The following is a 25,355-nucleotide window of genomic DNA, read 5'->3' as shown; positions in this document are numbered from 1 at the left end:
ATTCAGGTATTTCATTTATTATTAAATAACACTTTTACAGAGTCTACAGGTTCTGATCAGTTATTGTTAGAATATTTTATCATTGCATGATAAACGGGCATGTAGACACCTGGTCTATCCGCATGTATGAATAAATTAATATATATGGGTTAGACAGGTGCAAAGCTACCCCCAAAACATGTTCGTTCTAGGCCCACCTGTGGTCATCTTTGCTGTCTAGACTTCTGCCTTCTATAATTCACTTTCAAGAGAAGAGCACACAAATGAAAAACATTTGGATCCAGATCATGACAATGACAACATTACATTGATTCCAAGATCAGATATTACCTAGCTACAGTGGATTTAAAAATCTACACACCCCTGTTAAAATGCCAGGTTCTTGTGATGTAAAAGAATGAGACAAAGATAAATCATGTCAGAACTTTTCCCACCTTTAATGTGACCCATAACGTGAACAATTCAATGGAAAAACAAACTGAAATCTTTGAGGGGAAAAAATAAAAAACTCGCAATAACCTGGTTGCATAAGTGTGCGCACCCTTAAACTAATACTTTGTTGAAGCACCTTTTGATATTATTACAGCACTCAGGCTTTTGGGGTAGGAGTCTATTAGCATGGCACATCTTGATGTGGCAATATTTGCACACTCTTCTTGGCAAAAGCGCTCCAAATCTGTCAGATTGCGAGGACATCTCCTGTGCACAGCCCTCTTCAGATCACCCCACAGATGTTCAATTGGATTCAGGTCTGGGCTCTGGCTGGGCCATTCCAAAATGTTGATCTTCTTCTGGTGAAGCTTCATCTTCAGCTTTCTAATGGACACCTGAAGGTTTTGTGCCAAAATTGCCTGGTATTTGGAACAGTTTATAATTCCCTCCACCCTGACTAAGGCCCTAGTTCCAGCTGAAGAAAAACAGCCCCAAAGCAAGATGCTGCCATCACCATGCTTCACTGTGGGTATGGTGTTTTTTGGGTGATGTGCAGTGTTGTTTTTGCACCAAACATACCTTTTGGAATTATGGCCAAAAGTTCAACCTTGGTTCCATCAGACCATAACACATTTTCTCACGTGCTTTTGGGAGACTTGATGTTTGTTTTTACAAACTTCAACCAGGGCTTGGATGTTTTTCTTTGTAAAAAAAAAAGTCCCATTCATATGAAGAATACGGGAGATTGTTGTCACATGTAGCACACAACAGAAATTCCTGCAGTTCCTTTAATGTTGCTGTAGCATTATATCTAATGCTTTGGAAATTCTTTGGTACCCTTCTCCTGACTGATATCTTTCAACAATGAGATCCCTCTGATGCTTTGGAAGCTCTCTGCGGACCATGACTTTTGCTCTGAGATGCAACTAAGAAAATGTCAGGAAAATCCTACTAGAACAGTTGAACTTTATTTGTGATTAATCAGAGTCACTTTAAATGATGGCAGGTCTGTAATGACTTCTATTTAACAAGAGTTAATATGACTGGTTAATACTGAACACAGCCACATCAACATTTATAAGAGGGTGTGCACACTTATGCAACCAGGTTATTGTAAGGTTTTTATTTTTTATTTTTCCCCCTCGAAGATTTCAGTTTGTTTTTCACTTGAATTGTTCACATTATAGGTCACATTAAAAGTGGAAAAAGTTTATCTTTGTCTCATTCTTTTACATCACAAAAAGGTGTGTAGACCTTTTATATCCACTGTATAAGTTTTTTTTTTTATACATTACCTTCATTATAGTGCATTTACTTTTCAAAAATGTCAACTATATTAAACTAATAACTCAAATGTTTTTAAATTTTTTGCTCCCTTCTGATTTTATGCCCAGTTTGAGGTGATGGTTTTGCCTTTCCCAAAAACACAGCAGGTGCATTAGGGTTAAAGTTTCAGACACTTCAATTGCTGTTTTGATCAAGCTGTTCTGCTCCCAATTATACAGCTGGCTCAACCAGGAAGACCTTGTCAGAACACACTCGCTCAAGGTGAACACATTCTAGGGACAACAACCATGAATGAGCTTGAAGGCATTGGACCTACCCCAAGACAGGGTAACAAGCGGGGGGAAAAAATGAATTCAAACAATCCAGAGATTGGATTTTGTACTTGTCAAACACAGGAAATAGATTTTGTACCTGGTGAGGAGCGGGGTAATAAGTCAGGAAAAGTACCGCTAGAACACAGGCTCTGTGTGAGTAATGATTGGTCCAGGCTTCAGGACTTACGTCCCAAGAAAGACAATAGAATTTAATGGCTGTGGATGTTTCTGTTTAAAAATAAATTATTATTAGGAAAGTTATGAAACGACAGAGGAAGTACAGACTGTAAGCGGCAGACACAGATTGAAAATGTCTGAGCGGGGAATTTCACACTTCCTCTAATGGAGCACAAACGTTGTTGATGTTGGCTTCACGGCACAGGCCGAAACAGAGACACCAGGAGGGAAACGGCCGACATCATTACCGCATGGGGTTCCCTCGCCGCGGCTCCTCCGTATGTACGCCTGCGTCTACGCTCCCCAGTCGGGTGGAGGTGGAGGCGAGGCAACGCAGGGAGAGCTGAGGAGTAGGGGAGGTGCCGTGGGGATTGCCAGAGTGAGTTTAGCACTCGGTCCCCAGGGGTGCTGGGAAAGAGACAGTGAACCAGTGGCGAGAGAGAAAATCCCATCACCTTGAATTTGCATAAACAGTCTTCAAATGGCTGCTAGGGTATCTGCGTCCCAAACCGCACCCTGTTCCCAGGACAGTCCACCTGGGCCCCGTGCAGAAGGAGTGCACTACACAGGGGGTAGTGAGCGATTTGAGGAGCAGGCACTGACTGTAGAGGGTGTAAATGCTAGCCAACGGAGCCTGAATAACTCTGAGCCAAGCCGAGGATTAGTATTGGGTTCAGCCAGGTCATTTAACACTTAAACACACTCCCAAGGCTATTCATGTTGGACAAATTGCCCAAGCCGCAATGCCTCGTCGGCGGGAGGATCTCAGCGGGGCCGAGGCGGAGTACCAAGGGATCTCTGGAGCTCGGTCTGAGGAGAAAAATCATTTAGAGGCCTGCGGAGAAGTAGAGGGAGATATATATACAGAGAGAGATGTAGAAGGAGATATGTATATATAGAGAGGTAGTGGGAGATATATTTAGAGAGAGAAAGAGAGAGTGGAGGGCAGGTGGAGAAAGAGAGAGAGGGGGAGGGAGGGAGGGATTCAGAAACAGAGAAGACAGACTGAGGGAAGCAGTAGGGTTCAGAGATTAAGAGAGGTAGATAGGAGGGTGGAGAGAGATGGAGAGAGAGATGGAGAGAGATATGTGTAGAGAGATATGGAGAGAGAGATGGAGAGAGAGATGGAGAGAGATATGTGTAGAGAGATGTGTAGACAGAGATGGAGAGAGAGATGAGAGAGAGATGGAGAGAGAGATATGGAGAGAGAGATATGGAGAGATGGAGAGAGATATGTAGAGAGAGATATGTAGAGAGAGAGGTAGACTGAAAGAGACAAGCTGAGAGAAACAGAAAGGTACATTTGGCATCTTGTCTGCACTCACCAGTCTGAGAAGGACTACAATCAAACATCCAAAATGGCTCTTGGACCAGAATAAGTAGCTTGGAAATATAGCAGGGCTGGGGCGGAGCTAAATGGAGCGAGGCATGGTTTTGTCAAAAGACCACGGCCAAACTGTCCATCTGGCTTTTCTGGCAAAGACCAGATGGGCTGGTCCATTATCAGCCCAGTGGAGTATTTTGTGAACAATTGTATTATATTTCATCTGCAGCAAAACAATGTACACACTAGCAGTAACCACACAAGCAGAGCAACAAAATATATAAACTTAACAATAGCCAAACACGCAACAGAAATTTACAAAATGTAATACATTGACAGGAGAGTTTCAGTGTCATGTAAATTACAGGTAATCTGACCACAGCATAAAGCCACTTAAATCTGTTAGGATATCCATGAAGAACAGACATCATGACACCTTTTTGCTATCTTAATGACACACAACTAACCATAATCTCAAATCTAAACTGCCCTAACCCCAAATTTCGAAATTTAAATCTTATACCTTACCCTTAATGTTTAATCTTACTCCTAATACTAATTGTAATCCTGAACCTAAATCCCAACCTTAACCCCAGAACCTAAAATAACCCATTCACTCTCACTCACACAACACAGACTCTCACAAACACACACACACACACATTGCATGAGGAGTGAGAACAGAGGAATGAAATATGAACCTGGAACTCTGAGGACCTATCTGATGATACTGAAACTTAGTAAAGTTTGTATGGCTAGAAAAGGTAATGAATTGGCTGAGAATGTGTTGGTGCGTGTATGGGAATAGAGGCAGCAGAGGATGAGAACGGGTCTTATCTTGACTTTGGCTCAGTGACATAGCAAGGATAGGACAGGTTGTTCTGTGGGGCCTGCCTTGCTCTCAGTGATAAATCAGTCCTCACCGGATGGTCTCATTGGTTCACAGTCTGGGAAAAAGGTCAGAAAAGAGCTTTCCACTATCAGCAAAGCCCGTTAACACACAGAACTGGTCTGGAAATAGTTTTCAACCGTAATATTGTTTTATTTGCTAAGCAACTTTTAATACAATATGTTGTAAGACATTTGCTGTGTGAATACAGTCCAAGTCATTTATATGGCTCAGAAGGTTAAATTAAAGCCTTCCATTAGCATCAAAGCTTTCTCACTCGCAGAGACTGAACCCAGAACATTTTAATAACATCATCAGTGAAGCTTAGGAAAGTCCTTTCCTTAAATCTGTAATGCATAGCATGGTTTGGTTCAAATTACACAGCACTGTCCAGGACAGTGGACTGACTTCCAAAACACAAGCCTACTGCGTTCTACACACGTCGCTACGCGTCCCCATCCCATCGCCAGCACACAGGGGGAGACAGGCGATCAAGACCAGCACTGACACAAGCAGAACCAGTAGAAAGTCGAAAGGTCAGCCACATACAGTACACAACAAAATATCAACCCCACGACTGTTACACAACAAGTACACAACAACAATTCACACACATCTCTGATGGTCTCTAGTTACACATCAGCATTTACATTTCCTGCGTGCGTACAGTCCAATCATGAGTGACGTCACAGGAAGAGTCTAACCTGAGAGGTCGAAATGAATGCCATCGCCATGGTCCCCCAGTGAGCATGTGTGTCCCCCTGTCTGCCTGGTTCATTCCTCCCCCAATCTCCCCAGACACACAGACAAATAGACACAATGATTGTAAGCTGCAATAAATGTATGTAATGCTAAATAAATAATCTTTGTAGCTCTGAAGAACAGCATCAGATTACATCCTAAAAATGTAAATGCAATATTAGGAAAATGTTTATGATGATTTTAGTCATTCGGCAGGTTCTCTTAATTACTGCCTTCCTCAAAGACAGAACGACCGTTTTTTTTGCCGGTTTTTAACTTGTCGGCTCAGGAATTCAATCTAACAACCTTTCGGCAACTGGGCAGCTCCTCTAAGAACTGTCTGCCTCCCAAATTAATGTTCTTCATTGTGTGGTAGCAAAACATATCCACATCCAGTGAATTTCTGCAGGTGCTGGTGTTTTCCCAGAGAATTCACAAACAAATCAAACAGACAAAAGTCTCATGAAAACTTGTGTCTATAGTAAAATCACTTGGGGGCATTAATAACTGCATAGAGCGCTATCTTTTTGATTTGTTCTTTATTAAGTCATGTCATGTTTGTGTGTTTTGTCCAAGATCTCAGCAAAGCATTGGATTGCAATGGGAGCTTTTATGTATGTAGTTCTGTCTTAGCAGTGTGCCTTTCAATATTCTGTATAATGTTTAATGTGGACCACTGGTAGACTAGCTGCTGCTTTTGGAGGTAGCTAATGGGGATCCAAATGAAATCTTAAATCCTAAATCTTCTTTGAGAGTCTTACTTTCCCCACACACAACCTTGAGTCCAGGAGCCATTATTCTCTTCATCGTCATCCCTGCAGGAAAGCAATCAGCACATACCCCCATTCCCAACAGAATACAGTAGCTAGCTACAACTGTAAAATAGATTTGTCGTGAGGCAAACTAATTATGCGTTTTCCTGTGGAATTTATAACTGTGTTGCCACGACGATAATACAGCCTGCAGCAACATTTAACTTCTGGTGCTTTGATTAATAAATGGTGCTGAAGATACAGGCCCTGAAATATGAAGTACATACCATCACACATAGACAATCACACACCATTACACATACACAACCATACACCGTCACACACACCATCACACACACATACAACTACACACCATCACACAACTACACACCATCACACACACACACAACTACACATCATCACACAACTACACGCCATCACACACACACAACCACACACCATTACACATATACAACCACACACCATTACACATACACAACCATACACCATTACACCTACACAACCATACATCATCACACACACACACACACAACTACACACCATCACACACAACTACACACCATCACACAACTACACACCATCACACACACACAACCACACACCATCACACATATACAGGTTTTACTATGAAAGTGAGGACTGGCAGTTTAGTACATTTAATTAATCTATTTAACCTCTAACCTCAACCCTAGCAGTCACCTGGATTGTATTTTTATTGAACCTTTATTTTGGCAGGGGAGGTGATGCTGAGAGCAAAGGTCTCTTCTGCTTATGCGCCCTGCATCCAAGCTGTAAACACAAAATCAATAACCCAACCTTTATACCTAACCTTAATGTTACTCTAACTCCTAAACATGACACACGCTTACAGACACATATGTGTACACACACACACACACACACACACACAGAATCACGTAGAATCACACAAACACACATAAAAGGGAACAACTGAGAAGACATCTCACATCACATGAGTAGCATCATCAGTCTGTACAGACTATCACTCCCTCTATCTATCACTCATTTTCTATCACTCCCACTAATACACCCTCTATCACTCCTCTCTATCCCTCCTTCTCTATATCCCTCTATCACTCCTTTCTATCACTCCCTCTCTCTATTACTCCCTCCCTACCACTCCCTCTCTATATCCCTCTATCACTCATGTCTATCACTCCTCTATCATTTTTCTCTCTGTACTTCTCCCATAAAAGTAAAATACAGCCTGGTTGAGAAAACATTGTACAGTTTGTCAGAATGGTGGCCGTAAATAGGAGGGGCTGTCTGCTGTATGGCAGTCAGTGTGTGTGTGTGTGTGTGTGTGTCTGTGTGTGTGTGCGTGCCAGAGTGTGTAATGAAATATATGCAGCTGTGGCAGGCAGGGTCAGGAAAGAGGCATGGTGAAGGAATCTTATCAAGGCTCCTCCAGCCAATACAACACAGCCAATATATTCAGTAGTTTCCAACATCCTCTATAGAACAGACAATATATTCAGTAGTTTCCAACATCCTCTATAGAACACAGATAATATATTCAGTAGTTTCCAACATCCTCTATAGAACAGACAATATATTCAGTAGTTTCCAACATCCTCTATAGAACAGACAATATATTCAGTAGTTTCCAACATCCTCTATAGAACAGACAATATATTCAGTAGTTTCCAACATCCTCTATAGAACATACAATATATTCAGTAGTTTCCAACATCCTCTATAGAACAGACAATATATTCAGTAGTTTCCAACATCCTCTATAGAACAGACAATATATTCAGTAGTTTCCAACATCCTCTATAGAACAGACAATATATTCAGTAGTTTCCAACATCCTCTATAGAACAGACAATATATTTTCTAACATCCTGCATAGAACACAGACAATATATTCTGTACCTCTGTCGCTTGGATGCATTGTTGCTATAGTCACTATACTCCAGAATCATGTTGATGACCAGAAGTTGAACAGAGGCTAATGTCTTTAAACAGAGGCTTATTACCCTTTCTGCTAAATTACACTATAGGAGCTAAGAAATAAATGCAATATCACTGCTGGTAGTATCAGCAGACAGACAAAATTTGCCAGTGATGCTAACGTTAGCTAGCTAAAATTCAGTGGACTCCCCTGAATATTGACTAGCTAGTTAACCTTCTACTGTAGATGTCGAGAACAGATCGTCATCAGCTCCCAGTGAGGATACATTGAGTAGAACGCAAAATTCATTCATAAAACCCAGATGATACATTTACTACCCAACATCCTCTCTGCTGAATGCAAATGATACATTTTGTAGTTCTGCGTTGTGTTCAACTGACCTCTTTACCAAATCTATTCTTCACAAGTGCGGGTCCCCCAATCTTCGCCAGTGTCATTTTAGTATTTCATATTTTATTACTACAACTGTAGTGATGAACAACTTTCACACCGTGTTTCCTCTCTGCCTAACCCTACACTGAGAAACTAGGCGCTAACATACGGAGCCGGACAACTGGAAGGCATGTTTACGTCCTCTGAAAATACATCTTATCTGACAGAATTCTTTATAAAGAAAGCAGCCAGGAGGGCAAGGAATGGGACGGATCCTCGAAATGAACAGCGGCCCATTGACTCTGTCAGGACCCAGATTGGAATCAAAATGATCAACACAACGAACCAAAACCAAGCCACCGCGATTTGCTTCACAATGATGGATGACTGTGTATGTGTTCGTGTGCACTGCTGCACTTGTGTGCGCGCGCACGTGTGAATGCGTGTGTCGCGCTGTTGGAATATTATCTACTATTCAGATGTCTGACCAATGAGCACCCGCCCGTCTCTTTTCACAGCCACTGAAACGCCACTTTACAAAAATACAAATAAACTCCTTTCACTATGGTTACAATACTGGGAGAGACGTTGATGTGCTATATATACAGAACATCCTATATGCATCCCTCCAACACACTCCAATTCTCCTATAATAGGCTGTTGAACAGCATAATGGATTATCAAGGCTTTGGGCCCAGTCGGCCCTGATTCACATTAACCTCTGTGCTTTCTAAGGATGCATCGTTATGTTAATGCAGCAGCCTCTTTCCCTCGATCCCTCCCTCTCTTTGGTGCCCTTTCAGTCTATCTATGTGTAAACACTATTATTTCATCCACTTGTCCTCTGCTCTTATTCAAGCCTGAGTGCCAAAAGAAAATGTCCATGTAATGAAAATGTAATGGACATTTAATGGACTCTTTTCTTAGATGTTATCCAGCTAATGGACTAGGAGTAAACCACTGAACAACTATCAGTCTATTCAAAACACATTCAGTGCATGACTACCTCTGTGCAAACAGTACACCAACACAAATACAACAGAACAATCTGAAAGAAAAATACTATATAGTAAAAAACCTTTCAATAGAATAAAAGATTCCATAACAACCTCGAAGACGTTTGAATACGCTTCCAAACCTACGGGAACTTTCTATTTATTCCCTGCTCTTTCTTCAATTCCACTTGGAGGTTCCCAGAATCAGAATTGAGGAGGAACACAAGGAGGAATTTATTGAAAGTTCACAGAATTTTCCATGCCTACATATTAGACAAACCATCAGAACTACACAGTCAAAAAGCAAAACTGTACCATCACTACGACCACCAAAAAATAACTTGGTTACAATTTCAATCAATCAACTACTGAACTATTTTTGACTCTATAGCTAATGGATCTGCTGCAAATAGCTAACGGCTCTCTGCAATTAGCCATTTTCCCAACATCTCTAAAAACAGCTGCTATTAAGCCCCTATTAAAAAAAAAGAGAACACTGGATGCATCTATATTGAACAACTAAGGACCTGTATCAAATCTCCGTTTTATAGCCAAGATCACTGAGAATGTTGTCTTCAATCAACTCAACTATTTTGTGAACTCAAGTGGTCTCTAAGACAAAGGTTCTGACCTCACCACAGTACTGAAACGACTCTGATGAAAGTTTAAAATTATATACGGCTGAATACTGATTCAAATAAAATAACAGTTCTGGTTCTTTTTGTCTGGGTAGCACCCATTGCATGCAATGTAAGTGGTCGCTTGGGGGCCCCATATAGAATTTTACTTAGGGCCCCCAAAAGGCTAGAGCCGGAACTGGACACAGTGAGAATCAACAGATGGTCCAACTGAACGCTACTCTGCTTTGTCCTGTCCCTCCTGGGCAGCGCCAATCCAAAGGAGCCTATGAGATCTATCACAAACCACAGTGCAAATATCTCTCAGTTCCCACAAATGCTAATTCGCTCCTGCGAGGTCCAAAAAACCAGAGGAGGAGTGGAGGGCGAACGGCAGGGTTGGAGGGGCCTCAGACTGTATTCCAATTTAGAAATGACACCATGAAAAAAACATCCTTCTAAAAAGGGCATTGAAATTTCCCTGGCCCAAGGACAGACAGACAGACCCAAATTGAGCGGCGCTCTGAGAGGGATGTGGGGGCTTGACATTCACGGTGCCATCGTGACGTTCTCCTCAGAGAATAACCCACCAACACATTCCACCAGAAGGGCCTAACAAATCCTAGCCAGCTGGCTCTCACTGGGTTCATTAGAGAAGAGTGGACCGATGAAGCTACAGAGAGAGAGAAAGAAAAATAGAGTAATAGACAGAGACGAATAATTAAAATGTGTGTGTACTGATGCGCACATCTAAAGTGAATACCCCATAATTCCCAAGGATCCACCAGCTAGTCCTGTACACCCTTTGAACACTGTGTGTGGCCACAGACTTCTGGGTGCTACCATGTATTCATCTGGCTGTTGGGATTAGCGGGCAGGGCTGGTACCATTTATTCATCTGGCTGTTGGGATTAGCGGGGCACAGCTGGTACCATGTATTAATCTGGCTGTTGGGATTAGCGGGGCAGAGCTGGTACCATTTATTTGTCTGACTGTTGGGATTAGCGGGGCAGGACTAGACTGGGGACAGTCTTGGGCACCAAAACGTCAGTAGAATCCAAATAGTTTGAGAGATGCCATCCGTGATTATTGGCACAATTACTTTTTTTTGTTTCTTTACGCAAAAACTGTTGGATTTGAAATCAAACAATTACAATTAGCTTTTATTTTGGGAAATGATATACCTACTGATTTCACCACTTTGCTATTTTAAGTCACCATGTATTGGGACAATTTGATTGACGTGTTTTTGTGGTCAATTGTGTTCGTCGAAATCTAGTCTTGATCCTAGGCTTTGCGTTTGATTTTGGAGTCTGCTATTGGTATCTGTCAACATGAGGACCTAAGAGATTTCAAAGAAAGTCAGGGAAGCCATTTTAAGGCTGAGAAATCTTAACAAATCTATCATAAACACAGCCAAAACCTTATGCTTACCAAAAAAAAATTAACACTGGTGAACACAGCAATTGCAAACCCTCACAGGCCTGTAATAACATACTGATTTTTAAACTGTCCAACAGATCAGGAACTCTCCACTGCAGATTGGGTGGATGTGTTGGTGATTAATATCTGCAGAAGACAGCCAAACTATGGAGGCCACACCACACACCACCACTTGACCTCTAAGCAAGGAAAGCAAGGTTACACATTACCTTGCTCAGAGGGTAAATGTCAAAGGTTATTGACTGGTATACACTGTATATACAGTACACAAAGTTTGGACACAAGTGAGCAGTTAACCTAGTTTTGCAACCCTCTTCAAAAAGTTATTTCAGTGCTTTGTGAGGTACAATCATTAATAATTACGTTTTGCTTCACGTATTTCCCATTTTGTTGATTGCTGGGAGACCAAAGTATTTACCTACAGTGGAGAGAACAAGTATTTGATACAGTGCCGATTTTGCAGGTTTTCCCACTTACAAAGCATGTAGACGTCTGTAATTTTTATCATAGGTACTCTTTAACTGTGATTGATGGAATCTAAAACAGAAATCCAGAAACTCACATTGTATGATTTTTAAGTAATTCATTTGCATTTTATTGCATAATATTGGTATTTGATACATCAGAAAAGCAGAACTTAATATTTTGTACAGAAACCTCTGTTTGCAATTACAGAGATCTTGCGTTTCCTGTAGTTCTTGACCAGGTTTGCACACACTGCAGCGTTTTGGCCCACTCCTCAATACAGACCTTCTCCAGATCCTTCAGGTTTCAGGGCTGTCGCTGGGCAATACAGACATTCAGCTCCCTCCAAATATTTTCTATTGGGTTCAGGTCTGGAGACTGGCTAGGCCCCTCCAGGACCTTGAGATGTTTCTTATGGAGCCACTCCTTAGTTGCCCTGGTTGTGTGTTTCGGGTCGTTGTCATGCTGGAAGACCCAGCCACGACCCATCTTCAATGCTCTTAATGAGGGAAGGAGGTTGTTGGCCAAGATCTCACGATACATGTCCCATCCATCCTCCCCTCAATATGGTGCAGTCGTCCTGTCCCCTTTGCAGAAAAGCATCCCCAAAGAATGATGTTTCCACCTCCTGGCTTCATGGTTGGGATGGTGTTCTTGGGGTTGTACTCATCCTTCTTCCTCCAAACACAGCGAGTGGAGTTTAGACTAAAAAGCTACATTTTTGTCTCATCAGACCACATGACCTTCTCCCATTCCTCCTCTGGATCATCCAGATGGTCATTGGCAAACTTTAGACGGGCCTGGACATGCGCTGGCTTGAGCAGGGGGACCTTGTGTGCGCTGCAGAATTTGAATCCATGACAGCGTAGTGTGTTACTAATGGTTTTCTTTGAGACTGTGGTCCCTGCTCTCTTCAGGTCATTGACCAGGTCCTGCCGTGTAGTTCTGGGATGATCCCTCACCTTCCTCATGATCATTGATGCCCCACGAGGTGAGATCCCAGACCGAGGGAGAATGACCGTCATCTTGAACTTCTTCCATTTTCTAATAATTGCGCCACAGTTGTTGCCTTCTCACCAAGCTGCTTGCCTATTGTCCTGTAGCCCATCCCAGCCTACAGTTTTACACAGCTCTCTGGTCTTTGCCGTTGTGGAGAGGTTGGAGTCTGTTTGATTGAGTGTGTGGACAGGTGTCTTTTATACAAGTAACAAGTTCAAACAGGTGCAGTTAATACAAGTAATGAGTGGAGAACAAGAGGGCTTCTTAAGTCTGTGAGAGCCGGAATTCTTACTGGTTGATAGGTGATCAAATACTTATGTTATGCAATAAAATGCAAATTAATTATTTAAAAATCATACATTTTTGTTTTAGATTCCTTCCCTCACAGTTGGAGTGTACCTATGATACAGACCTCTACATGCTTTGTAAGTAGGAAAACCTGCAAAATCAGCAGTATATCAAATACTTGTTCTCTCCACTGTATCTACGTAGATTCTTTTTTCTTAACAATTCAAATATTTTGCTAATTGAATTATCTTCTTACATAATGCCCTAAATTCAGTTGACGTCTATCTTACTGGCTTACAATAGTCACATTTGACACAGAGCCTATAGTAAAGTATCCATATTCAGCTTCCCAAAAAACCCAGGAGTTTTAGACCTATAGAAGATGGACTTGAATTAACCCCTCTGATGTCAAAAACTACAGCCAGTTATCCCCACTGTATGTCCTTTCCAAGACTCTTGAACGCACTGTCCCTAATCAACTTTCTTCTTACCTCTCAGTTCAATCTCCTTGACCCAAACCAGTCAGGCTTCAAAACAGGCAATTTAACCAAGACTGCTCTCCTCTCCTCTGTTCTCATCCTCCTCATCTCTGCTGCCTCCAACAGTGAACCACAGCATCCTACACTCCACCCCCTGGATTTGGGAATTTCAGGATTCTTCTCTCTTGGAATCGCTTCCCCCCAGCAGACCTCTCCTCCCAGGTGACGTGGAGAGGAACGGTGTCTACCGCGCTGCCTCTTACCCCTGGCGTTCCCCAAGGCACGGTTCTAGGTTACTTATTCATAATGCAGCGGCCCTCAAATGTCAATACAAATGCGAGCCAACATTAAAACTAGGGCAGAACAAGTAGATCTAGATATCGTGTGTGTGTGTGGGGGGGGCATTGATGGCGTCTCGGGAGCCTTTGTGATGAGACTCTGCAGACAGTACCTGGGTGTATGACAGGCTGTCCAGACCACTAGTTAAAGGCTGAACCACAAAGACAAAAACAATCCATTTAACACTGTGGTTTTTGTCTTCTTCGTCCACACACACAATGGCCATGACAACATTATCCACTCAAGATGCTTCCATTGTTGGTTTTTTCCCGTTGGCATAGACAAGACCGACTCTTCCTGTCAAGATAACATGAGTTCACGCCACAAATTAGCCACATTTTTCAAAGCGGCAGTTGACGGATGAATCCTGTGAATGAGAGCGAAGAACGAAAGCCACAAATTAACTCATTTTAAATGTGACAACAAGGCAGAGGAGATACACATCTACTTAGACACTTCCTGTGTAATTCTGACAGTCCTGAGTAAGAGAAGAACCGGGACTGCCCACCGCTGCACAGAACAAAGAACACACCCTCTGGGCGCACATCAGTCTAATGCCTATTGTGGATTTTCATTTGATGGGGTTGTCATTCAACGTGAAATCAACAAAATTATTCCACCTCGTCATTGGATTCATGTTAAATGTTGGGCAAAACAAGCAACATTCCCCTGCATGTATGACTTCCTGCAAATCCAATTTGTCGTAACTTAACCAGGCAAGTCGATTGAGAACCACATTTTTATGTACAGCAACAACAGGGTTTGAATGTGGGAGTTGCAATAAGGCTCACCTGTCTTGCTCATGGACAGAATTGCATCGCCTTAACCTTTGCGATGAGGGGATAAGAACGCCTGTTATTTTTTTAATTGTTTTGTTGAAATCACATTTAATTATTTGGTTGAAATAATTTGGTTCTACAGTTTAGATGTTACTAAACAGAACCTGTGGATGACCAGGTCTACCACCAGGTTAACTAGTAGCTGCCTAGAATGGGGCTACAGTATGGCTGGACAACTCCTGTCATGGGGGGCTGAAACACTTTAGTCCCTGATTGGAAGGGGGGGGCAGCAGAAGTGTTTCAGGCATCCAGGAGTGGAGTAACCTAGCCCTGGTACAGCTCTAGTACATCTCTGTAAATGTATTCCACCCTCAAACAGATCAAATGATCAGTGAAGCTGAAACTTGGACATCTACACCGGACTGAAAAAACAGGCAGCTCTGTTCATGAGTGAATCAGAAGGTAAACAAACTGTGATGAGGATGAATACTGATGGATAAAATCCAAACCATACAGGGTAAGCATTAGCAAACACGGCCTTGGGGGACATTAAACTAGCAGGTAAATGCCAGGCTGGAAACTGACAGGTTTGTTTACGACTAAATTAAGGGGTACACAAACTGTGTTTGGATTCGGAGCGCTGTGATGGATAAGGATGAACGGCGAACACCAGACAGTGAAAGCAGGTGCAAATTAGAATTCAGAGCATCACCATGCCAATATCTCCCTGTCTGATGTTTATGCTAAGATCGGTTGTGTCCCAAATCGCACACTATCACCTTAAGACTGCAAATATATTGACCGGAGTCCGCTTTCAATGTCTCTCCGCCATTTGGGACTCCGACCCAGATCTCCTAAACCCTGGCCTTGCTCGGGGTGCCCCTAGGGGACGAGGTAACCAAAACCATGAAGGAGACCCCGTTTTATTGCAGAAATGAAGAATGACTTGGGGAGCACACACGGAAGACAGAACATAGTGGGACACAAGCAGTTAGGACACGGAGGGAAGAACTCACCTTCATACTCCTCTCATGTCCTACTCAAACCCCTTGGATGACAAAGCAAGAGGTCCATCTTTTCTAACTATCTCCTCCAAGGAGTTTTAAGGAGGACACACTGTATTGCACAAGGAGAACCTGAGAAACAGGATGTAATCCAAGCCTTTTGCCATCCTATATGAAACATAATAGTTCAAGCATTTGCATACATTTTGGTTATTTGTTTTGGTCTATGAAGTTTGAGCTGTACAAGTTTTACAGTTTAAATGCACAAAATTAGGTCATGCTCAAACACACCAAACATTATACAGGGAAATTATATAATTGCTTTTCCCACTAGATGAAGTTATGTTGACCCTGTAAAAGGACCCAAAACTTATCACCCTAACACATTTCTTTCTTCAAGGCGCCACTGACGATAACATCAATATAGATAACAGTGGACTTTTTTTGTCTCCTGAATGTTCAAAGCAGGACCGTGACTTCAGAGGTAAAACACTTTGAACAAGTTTTCGGTTGATACGATAGAGAACACAGGAGAGGTATTTGAAAATTAAAACGTTAGGGTGACCGTTTTCAGCAAGAACGAACAGTCAAAGACTCATCTTGCGGTCTTTCCACAAAGATGGTGATTGATCATTCTCAAAGAGATCACTCCCTGCCCTATTCTGCCTCCCAAATGGGACCCTAATTCGAGTGTAGTTCACTACTTTTCAACAAAGGTCAGTGGGGCAGCAAGGCCCTCCATTAGCTATAGGGTGCCATTTTGGGAGGCAAGAGAATGACCCAACAATAATTTTTCAATCCCAAATCTCTCCTCGTTCCATGAAGTGTGTTAGCTGAGGTGAAGTCAAAATCAGAACGCAAGGACCTTTTGCTGTGTTTTCAATTACCGACTCCACTTCATGGGCTTATCTACCGGACAACAGACTCTGCACTCTCATCTATTTTAACAACCCTCTTCCAGGACCTATAAGAATATTCACCATACATTAGCCCCCCTCCAATGTGGCATGGGAATATAGCCGAGCCAGTGGTGAAGGGAATTTAAACCATAACTCTAATCTTCTGCCTCCACATTGTTGGATTTTAGGGTATCCGTCCACATTTGAATCTGCAATATTAGGCTACGATCCCTCTCCCCCGCCCCTTTTGGGTTAAATTCAGAAGCTGCATGATTAGCTGCATGCTAATTAAATGTCTTTTAGGTCAGAGGACAAAGAGGACAGAGAGAATGAGAACAATATCCTTTCAGCAAGGCTAAAGTTAGACCAGCGTAGAAGTGTCGTGTGCATTTCACAGGCTGGAGTGAGCCCCGATTGGCTCCCCCTTCCCCGAGCAGGTTAGGACCCGGCCATGGACAGCTTGGAATAGGGAATAAGGGTGAAATTTGGGACACATACCATCCTCTTCAGACTGGAGGCAGAGAGATGAAAGTATGTTGGAGAGAGAAAGAAACGAAACACTACAGTCCAGTGCGGTAGGCCGTTATTTAGTCCTAACCACAGTATGTCAGACCAGACCTCATTATATGCAGTCAGTGCTAACATCAGTATATCCAGCCAGCCAAAACCTCATTATATCCAGCCAGTCCAGACCTCATTATATCCAGTCAATGCTAACATCAGTATAACAAGTCAGCCCAAACCTCATTATATCCAGTCGGCCCTAACCTCATATCCAGTCAATGCTTACATCAATATAACAAGTCAGTCCAAACCTCAATATATCCAGTCGGCCAAAATCTCATATCCAGTCAATGCTTACATCAATATAACAAGTCAGTCCAAACCTCATTATATCCAGTCGGCCAAAATCTCATATCCAGTCAGTGCTAACCTCATTATATCCAGTCAATGCTAACATCAATATAACCAGTCAGTACAAACCTCATTATATCCAGTCAATGCAAACATCAGTATAACCAGTCAGTCCAAACCTCAGCATTTCTAGTAAGAGTTCACCTTATTGAATCCAGTCAGGCCTAACCTCATTATATGATTCTGAATGGGATGGGAATATAGAAAATAAAAAATGTCACATTACACAAACTGAGAAAAAGAGCAAGAAAGACAGAGGGAACAGAGAGGAGAGACTGGTTTGTTAATTCAGATACATTCTGAAGTTTTACTACAGAAAGCAAGATAACTGGTCATAACTCAACATATAATTACAAACATACTTTAATACATTTAATTTGAAAGAAACAACTGGAATTCCTAAAATCATACTGTCATATGTCAAACCCCCACATACAGATTAAACTGCGGTTTGGCATAAAATAATTTAAAACAAGATGTGTAACGTCCATAAAACATCACATGTAAATATTAATATGAGGTACAACATCCATCGATATTCATAATATATTTATGCGACAAGATAGAGCGAGACTCTAAAACCTGCTATATATAAGAACTCTCTCTGCAAGCAACATTAAACGTATTGGTTCACTGTGATACAGTAGCCTGGACTGTCAATTCCACTGTGGAATGTGCAAATATGCTAAAAAAAAATGTACCTTATAATTGCAGTATAATTGTTAAAATATATCTTGTACAATCAAGTGTGTCCTCAGTGCTCCCTGGACTGTGTAAACGAACAAAAACAAATAAACACACAAACAACAACAGCGCCACTGAATGTACAACTAGACTAACAAACATAATCAATATTAAATTACAACAGGAAATTAAATATTAATACAGCATATCTGTGCAGCATATCTGTTTAGAACACTCAACCCAAGTTAAAGGCATCAACAACATAATACTAGTCTACATGCATGTTTCCTAGACACACTGAGGCATAGAAATATGAATTAATAGAACCAATAAATCTTCAGTATAAATTGAGGTTCCAAGCAAACTATTAATTCTTATTTCTATGGAATAGCATGTTTTTTTTTATTCAGGACAAATAGTAAAGTAAAGGCAAGAAGGTCCTGTTGATGCAAGATGGTCTTTTTTAGGGAAGATGGGCCAGGGTCAAGTTGATCTCTAGGATGCACTTATACTAGACCCATGGCTAGGAACACACAACCTGAAGTCCTCTCAGCGTGAGGAGGGTGGCGGTTCTGTGCGGTACAGTGCAAACTAGAGTTAATTACGTCCTGTCCAGTCCCTTGGCCAGTGATCACAGACCATTCAGACGTCTGACAAGTGATTAATCAGACAGGCAGCCTCGGAGGAGCAGCTGAAAGTCAATTTCCACACTTCAGCATGCTGCAGCCGCGAAGAAGGACATGAATTAGAGCCAGCTGACGGGACAGTGGCTCCAGCCAGCCCCCCCATTCCGCTTCTGTGAGCCCCAACAGCAGCAGCCCGTTCAGGGTGACCTCCGAGCCTGACAGCCCCCTCGCGCCCGGTCCTGCAGGCCCGAGACATGATGACGTCCACTCTGGTCGCCGCGCCTAAAGATCACAAACAGAAGTGGCTACGTTATTTGGGTCCCGTCATGTGGGTGGTGGTTTCAAATTAACATAAATCCATTACCTTGACGACTGGATCCATCCACGCCGCCACCAACAGAGCTCCCGGCGCCGTCTCGGACCATCACACAGCGGACATCGGAGCGGCACCGCAGTGAGACCCCCTGGAACTGGGCCTGGCGCGACAGCAGGGGGAAATGGAGCGGGCTCGGGTGGAACACTGCGTCCTCCTGCTTTCCAGGAGCCGGGAAGGGAAAGCCACCACCATTACTAAGCGCTGATGAAGTTAAAGCCCCGGAGCAGCCACTTCATATGTCACTTTGGACCTACTGCTATGAAGACTGTCCAGTCGTCACAGCTGATCTCTCATTAAACTATCAGCACACACTAAACCTATGTAATCTCTCTATAAACCATCAACAGAACACTAAACCCACCAGATCCCTCTGTAAACCATAAACAGAACACTAAACCCACCAAATCTCTCTGTAAACCATAAATAGAACACTAAACCCACCAAATCTCTCTGTAAACCATAAATAGAACACCTAACCCAACAAATCTCTCTGTAAACCATCAACAGAACACTAAACCTACCTGATCTCTCTAAACGATCAATGCACACTAGACCCACCAGCGCATCAGATCCCCCTGTATACCAACACACACACTGAACTCTCCAGCAATGTCTGTATCAACTGCCAACTCCACCGGCTACACTTTTGACATTTAAAAGGCATCGGTCATTGCATTGTAGTTTCAATAAAATTAACAGCTACTGTATTATGACATCAATTTGTACTATTTAAAATGTTGTGTGTTATGACCTGTTAGCTGTTATAGCACGGAATAAAGGCTTGAGTGTCTTTTGAGGAAAGTTTTTCCCTCATTTGCGTTCTGGGTTGTAATGAGGACACAGTGCCTGCATACAGAACCTTAATGATGACTGCGTTGAGGAGCCATTTCTCATTATATTATGGTTGTTGTAGAAAGAAACAGATGCTAAGTGCTTGCTTTGGCAATTATATTGACATTTTCTATCACACATTACTGCAATTCTTATCACTTTTATTTATTTATGACGTGGTAGGCTAATTAGGCTAATCATATTTTTGCACAGAAAATGTAAGCATAATTTGGCTCTGTAATTCTCTGCAATTAAACATTCATTTAATCAGTCGTTAACACAGGCCTATTTCCAGTAAAACATATTCCAGTCAGTGTTATGTTCTTAGTGGCCTAGGGTGCTACAGATGTCTCAGCCACTACCCTCTCGGGACATGAGTGAGATTCAAACCCCCCCCCCCCCCCAAAACAACAAAATGTTCAGTAATTCACCTCAGATGATATACAGTGCAAAGACCTGATTGGATCACAGAACGGACGAAAGACCACCCAGCTAAACAGTCAATTATAATCAAACCAGCCAATTGGCCAAACTTTTCAGCCCACCCAAACAGGAAGTACCTCTTAACAGCATTTACACAAATTCAGATTTTTTTCCCCCCAACAATTTCAGTCATTTCAACCTCAGTGTGGACGCATCGTCAACAGCACAGGCAAAGCACGTTTGACTCCACTAGGCTTTAAAGACATACTTCCAAATACGACCTAACTGGATACAGAACAGCAGAGAAATAGAAAACACCATGTGAACAATGGCAGCCCTGTGACTAAGATGAACTGTGGTCCCTGTACAGACCTGAACCAGTGCCAGGTGTGTGTCTGTGAGGAGGAGCTGGGCCCAGGGTTCAGGTCGGGGGTCAGGGGTCGTTGTCACACCAACACTGGTGTAAAGCAGCAGTTTGACCTCTCCCATACAAGGCTTTTCCCTGTAGAACAGTAATCATCACCAAAAAGACCATATACAAGCCTTATAACACACTATAAATGCTGCTGCTACTAAAGCAACCACAAAAACTAGCCAATGTCCACTCTCCCTTAAGAAAAAGTACTACTAACAATACACAACTAAACAATAGCCTACTACTATAAAATTACTTCTATAATACTCCAGTACACCTGTCCATGTTTCCATGCAGTATGTAGATCAGGTCAGCATGGGTCTTGTCGAACTGGCAAGACACCCTGAGACCAGGGTCCAGATGCAGCTCGGGTACCCGGGCCGTCCAGTCCAGAGAGAGCCCCATCAGGTCCTCCGCCAGGAGGGGGTGTCGGACCCCCCCAGGAGACAGCACCCCTACCAGGGCGCAGGTTAGTGTCTGGGTGAGGGTCCGGCTGTAGGAGGTAGACAGTGCAATTTAAGCTTTGTTTACGTTTTATTTATATAATATCACCTCAGTAGACCACACTAAATATAATTATAATATAACCTCAGTAGACCACACTAAACATAATTATAATATCACCTCAGTAGACCACACTAAACATAATTATAATATCATCTCAGTAGACCACACTAAACATAATTATAATATCACCTCAGTAGACCACACTAAACATAATTATAATATCACCTCAGTAGAACACACTAAACATAATTATAATATCACCTCAGTAGAATACACTAAATATAATTATAATATCACCTCAGTAGACCACACTAAACATAATTATAATATCACCTCAGTAGAACACACTAAATATAATTATAATATCACCTCAGTAGAACACACTAAATATAATTATAATATCACCTCAGTAGACCACACTAAACATAATTATAATATCACCTCAGTAGAACACACTAAATATAATTATAATATCACCTCAGTAGAACACACTAAATATAATTATAATATCACCTCAGTAGACCACACTAAACATAATTATAATATCACCTCAGTAGAACACACTAAATATAATTATAATATCACCTCAGTAGAACACACTAAATATAATTATAATATCACCTCAGTAGACCACACTAAACATAATTATAATATCACCTCAGTAGAACACACTAAATATAATTATAATATCACCTCAGTAGACCACACTAAACATAATTATAATATCACCTCAGTAGACCACACTAAACATAATTATAATATCACCTCAGTAGACCACACTAAACATAATTATAATATCACCTCAGTAGAATACACTAAATATAATTATAATATCACCTCAGTAGACCACACTAAACATAATTATAATATCACCTCAGTAGAACACACTAAATATAATTATAATATCACCTCAGTAGAACACACTAAATATAATTAGAACTATAACTAAATAATCTAGACCTTACCAGTATTTGAATATTTTTTCTGGGGCACAAAGACACAAAGCAGACCACACCCATGCTCATTTAAAAACCTGCTGTATATAAAACACTTGTGTACTCTGGACATACAAATTCAGTTTGCTTGCTATATTTCAGATATTTGTCCTACTGAAGCTAAATCCACGCTTGTATGGTTTCCTCACTGTGATACTGACTAACATGGGGACACAGTCCTGGCTCCAAAAATCAACTGCTGGCAAATCATACATGCAAGGTGACCAATCTGATTGTTGGCCTCTACCTGTGTGTGTATAAGGTAAGGACACTCTCCTGGCTGGAGGCTGAAAGACGTAGAGACTGTCCACAAAACCCCACCTGGATTTACAGAGAAATCAACAGGTTAATAAATAGAGTGGTCAACAGAGAAGAGATTACTGGCTATGACGATAGATAAAAAAAAAAAAACGTATACATTATTTCAGTTTTATAAAAATAATAAAAACCATCCACCTGGATCTCTTTAATCTGGAGCAGAGGGAGGTGATGAAACACAGTTAGAGGCGGGGCCTTGTCCGAAGGTGTGGTCTGGTCAGGGTCAAGGGTCAGGGCATACAGGCAGGACTTTAACAGGACGACGAGAGCATAGCGTGGGCAGGGCTGGGAGCAGTTTGCCACACCCAACCAGTACAGTGCCAGAACTCCTTGCGAGGTCAAAGCCGGTGAGGGGATTACGGACTGGATGCAGCCCAGGAGGGTGGACACGGGAAGAGACTGGAGTTCAACCAGGGCCCCTGGGAATTCCACCAGTCTCTGGTGGTACACAGGGAAACCCCCCTTCTTCTGCCCCCCCGGCCCAAGGACTGAGCTCTTCTCTGGGTCTGAGGCCATTCTGTCGTCACCATATTCTCCAGGGGACCGATCGCTGACATACTGGGGATCCTCCTCAATCATCGGCTCTGTGGCTGAACTCTGACTCACAGACAGCTTTCTGGACCACACAGGTTCTTTGATAACCGGTTCTACGGTTCTCCGCTCTGCTCCTTCAGCATCGTTCTGATTCGGCGGAAGCTCTGCCACCGTGACAGGGGGTTCTGGGCTCAGGGTTGTGCTGAGGGCAGTACTGTGGGCTGTGAGAAGGGACAGGTCGAGTTTTCTCAGCTGGCTTCCAGTTGACTCGACTTCCTGAAGGTCCTGATAGAGAGAACTGGGAATATTCTGGAAATCCTGAGTTAACTCTGACTTAATGTGCTGCACCAACGGCAGCTCACTGACCATAACGAACACCTGGCTGTGTCGGACCAGCGAGTACACCTGACTCTCTCTGACCAATGAGAAGACCTGGCTGTCCTTAACCAATGACATCACCGGACTCTCCCTCACCATTGAGACCACCTGACTGGACCAGCTAGAGCTGGCTCCTCCCCAAACCCCACCCCCTTCAGACTGTACTGCACTGACGCTGCCCACAGCTACAGACGGCAGACGTTCCGCGCCGTCCCAGACCTGTTGCAGAACTCGGGGGGTGGAGTTGTGGAGGAGCCGCCCTGCATTCGGGAACATCCAGGAGACCCCCCTGGAAACCAGAGAGCCCTTCCCAGAAACAGAGCCCTGTCCCCCCTGCGAGTCCATTTTCTTCTCCCCTCCCAGTCCAGAGATCTGGGATACCCTTCTAACCAGTTTGCCTAGCCGAAAGACAACACCCTGGTTCTGCTCTTCCTGCACCACCTCCTCTTTCTGCACCTCCCCCTGCCCCCCTCTAGATATCCTGCTAACCAGAGCATCCGGCCTAAAGCCCTGTGCAACCTGCTGCTTCTTCCAAACCTCCTCCTGGTTCTCTCGGCGGGCGGCCACGGACGCCCTGGATCGATCAGTCACGCCGCGGTTGAACTGTTCCTCCAAGGCCTGCAGGGGTAGGTGCACGGCCTCGCTGCGCCTGTGTCTGTCCAGCCGGGAGGCGTTGTGTTCCGTCAGGCTGCGGGACCGCGTGTCCAGCCGGGAGGGAGAGGTCTGTGTGTAAATCGAGATACTGCGGCGCCGGCAGGCCTTTGGGGGGAGGGCACGGTGCGCTCCTCCCACCGACACCCCGTCTCCCACTCCTCCTCTCTGCAGGCGGGACATAGCGAGGCCTAATGAGGTCCCCGCAGGGCCAAAGCAGCGGACCCCGGCTCCAAACAGGCCCCCGCTGCCAGGAGCCAGGCGTGATGGGTCCCCTCCTCGGCTCCTGGAGCCTTCTGACAGGCCTGACGGGTCACCTGGGCTCTCGTTAGCGGGCCCCTCCGGCCTCAGTGGCCCCACAGCACATCCATCAGCCTGCTGGGCCGAGGGGACAGGTGTCTGCTGTAGCGGCTGGTTCCCGTCCCCAGATCGGCCCCGCTCGCCCCCACAGAGTCCTCCGTCCTTCCCGCCGGTGCCTGGTGGCGGCGTTCCCTCCCTCCCGCTCTCAGACACCGTCTCCAGCAGCTCGCTCCGGCTCTCCTCATTAGCAGCACCACAGGGACCCTGGCGGGCCTCCGCACTGCTCCTCCTGGTTACCCCGGACTGCGGCCAGGATCCGGGCTCCAGATACGGAGAGGCTCCCGCTCCGATCTGAAAAGGCAGGAAGGCTCTGGAGGTGCCAGCAGACGGCTGGAGACAGACAGAGACCGGGGACGTCTGAGGAATGGCCAACCGCTGGACGGGAGACGGAGGATGAGCGGATGGAGGGAAAGAAAGGATGAGAAAAAAGGCAGAGAGAACAAACGTGATCAATCATTTCAGTTTCTTTCCTCGCATCCAGGTAGCCTGTTCTGTAACGGGGCAAGAAACAAAAGAAGAAACTGTTCGCTGAAAGTGAACCACAGCCGTAGTTAAACACACAAGAGATTTAAAGCATGTAGATTATTTTCCCTTTACTGTATAACAGGAATCAAAGAATTAACAAATCAATGACCTGAGGGGCGGAGGCAGGGAGAAATAAGAGCGAGAGACAGAAAGAAATTCAAAAAGGAGAGGCACAGACAAAAAGAGAGAGAGGGAGGGCATGTAAATTCAAGGTCTTGAAGTGCTCTGTGTACAACGCTCTTTCACAAAACTGCTAGCTGAG

The 25,355-nt window shown here is 43.5% G+C and overlaps 1 protein-coding gene across 5 annotated transcripts in view; it reads right to left on the bottom strand.

Moving 5' to 3' along the window:
• Nucleotides 1–17,804: 17,804 nt before the first annotated feature.
• The window catches only part of kif16bb (kinesin family member 16Bb), a 38,702-nt gene continuing 31,151 nt past the window's right edge, over nucleotides 17,805–25,355 (bottom strand). For 3 of the 5 annotated variants that reach the window (XM_020047152.3, XM_020047154.3, XM_020047153.3), the window contains 6 exons: nucleotides 22,784–24,943; nucleotides 22,575–22,648; nucleotides 21,103–21,318; nucleotides 20,783–20,912; nucleotides 19,145–19,313; nucleotides 17,805–19,062 (listed from right to left, as the gene is read on the bottom strand). In XM_020047152.3, coding sequence (XP_019902711.2) covers nucleotides 18,797–19,062; nucleotides 19,145–19,313; nucleotides 20,783–20,912; nucleotides 21,103–21,318; nucleotides 22,575–22,648; nucleotides 22,784–24,943 — 3,015 coding nt within the window. In that variant the 3' untranslated portion in view covers nucleotides 17,805–18,796. Of the gene's footprint in view, nucleotides 19,063–19,144; nucleotides 19,314–20,782; nucleotides 20,913–21,081; nucleotides 21,319–22,574; nucleotides 22,649–22,783; nucleotides 24,944–25,355 lie in introns of those variants that run through there. The other 2 variants (XM_010869571.5, XM_020047155.2) reach the window with 2 other exon arrangements.

Source organism: Esox lucius, chromosome 6 (assembly GCF_011004845.1).
Source record: "Esox lucius isolate fEsoLuc1 chromosome 6, fEsoLuc1.pri, whole genome shotgun sequence".
Classification (NCBI taxonomy): domain Eukaryota; kingdom Metazoa; phylum Chordata; class Actinopteri; order Esociformes; family Esocidae; genus Esox; species Esox lucius.
The sequence above is the reverse complement of the archived record's forward strand: the minus strand, read 5'-3'. Positions and strand labels throughout refer to the sequence as shown.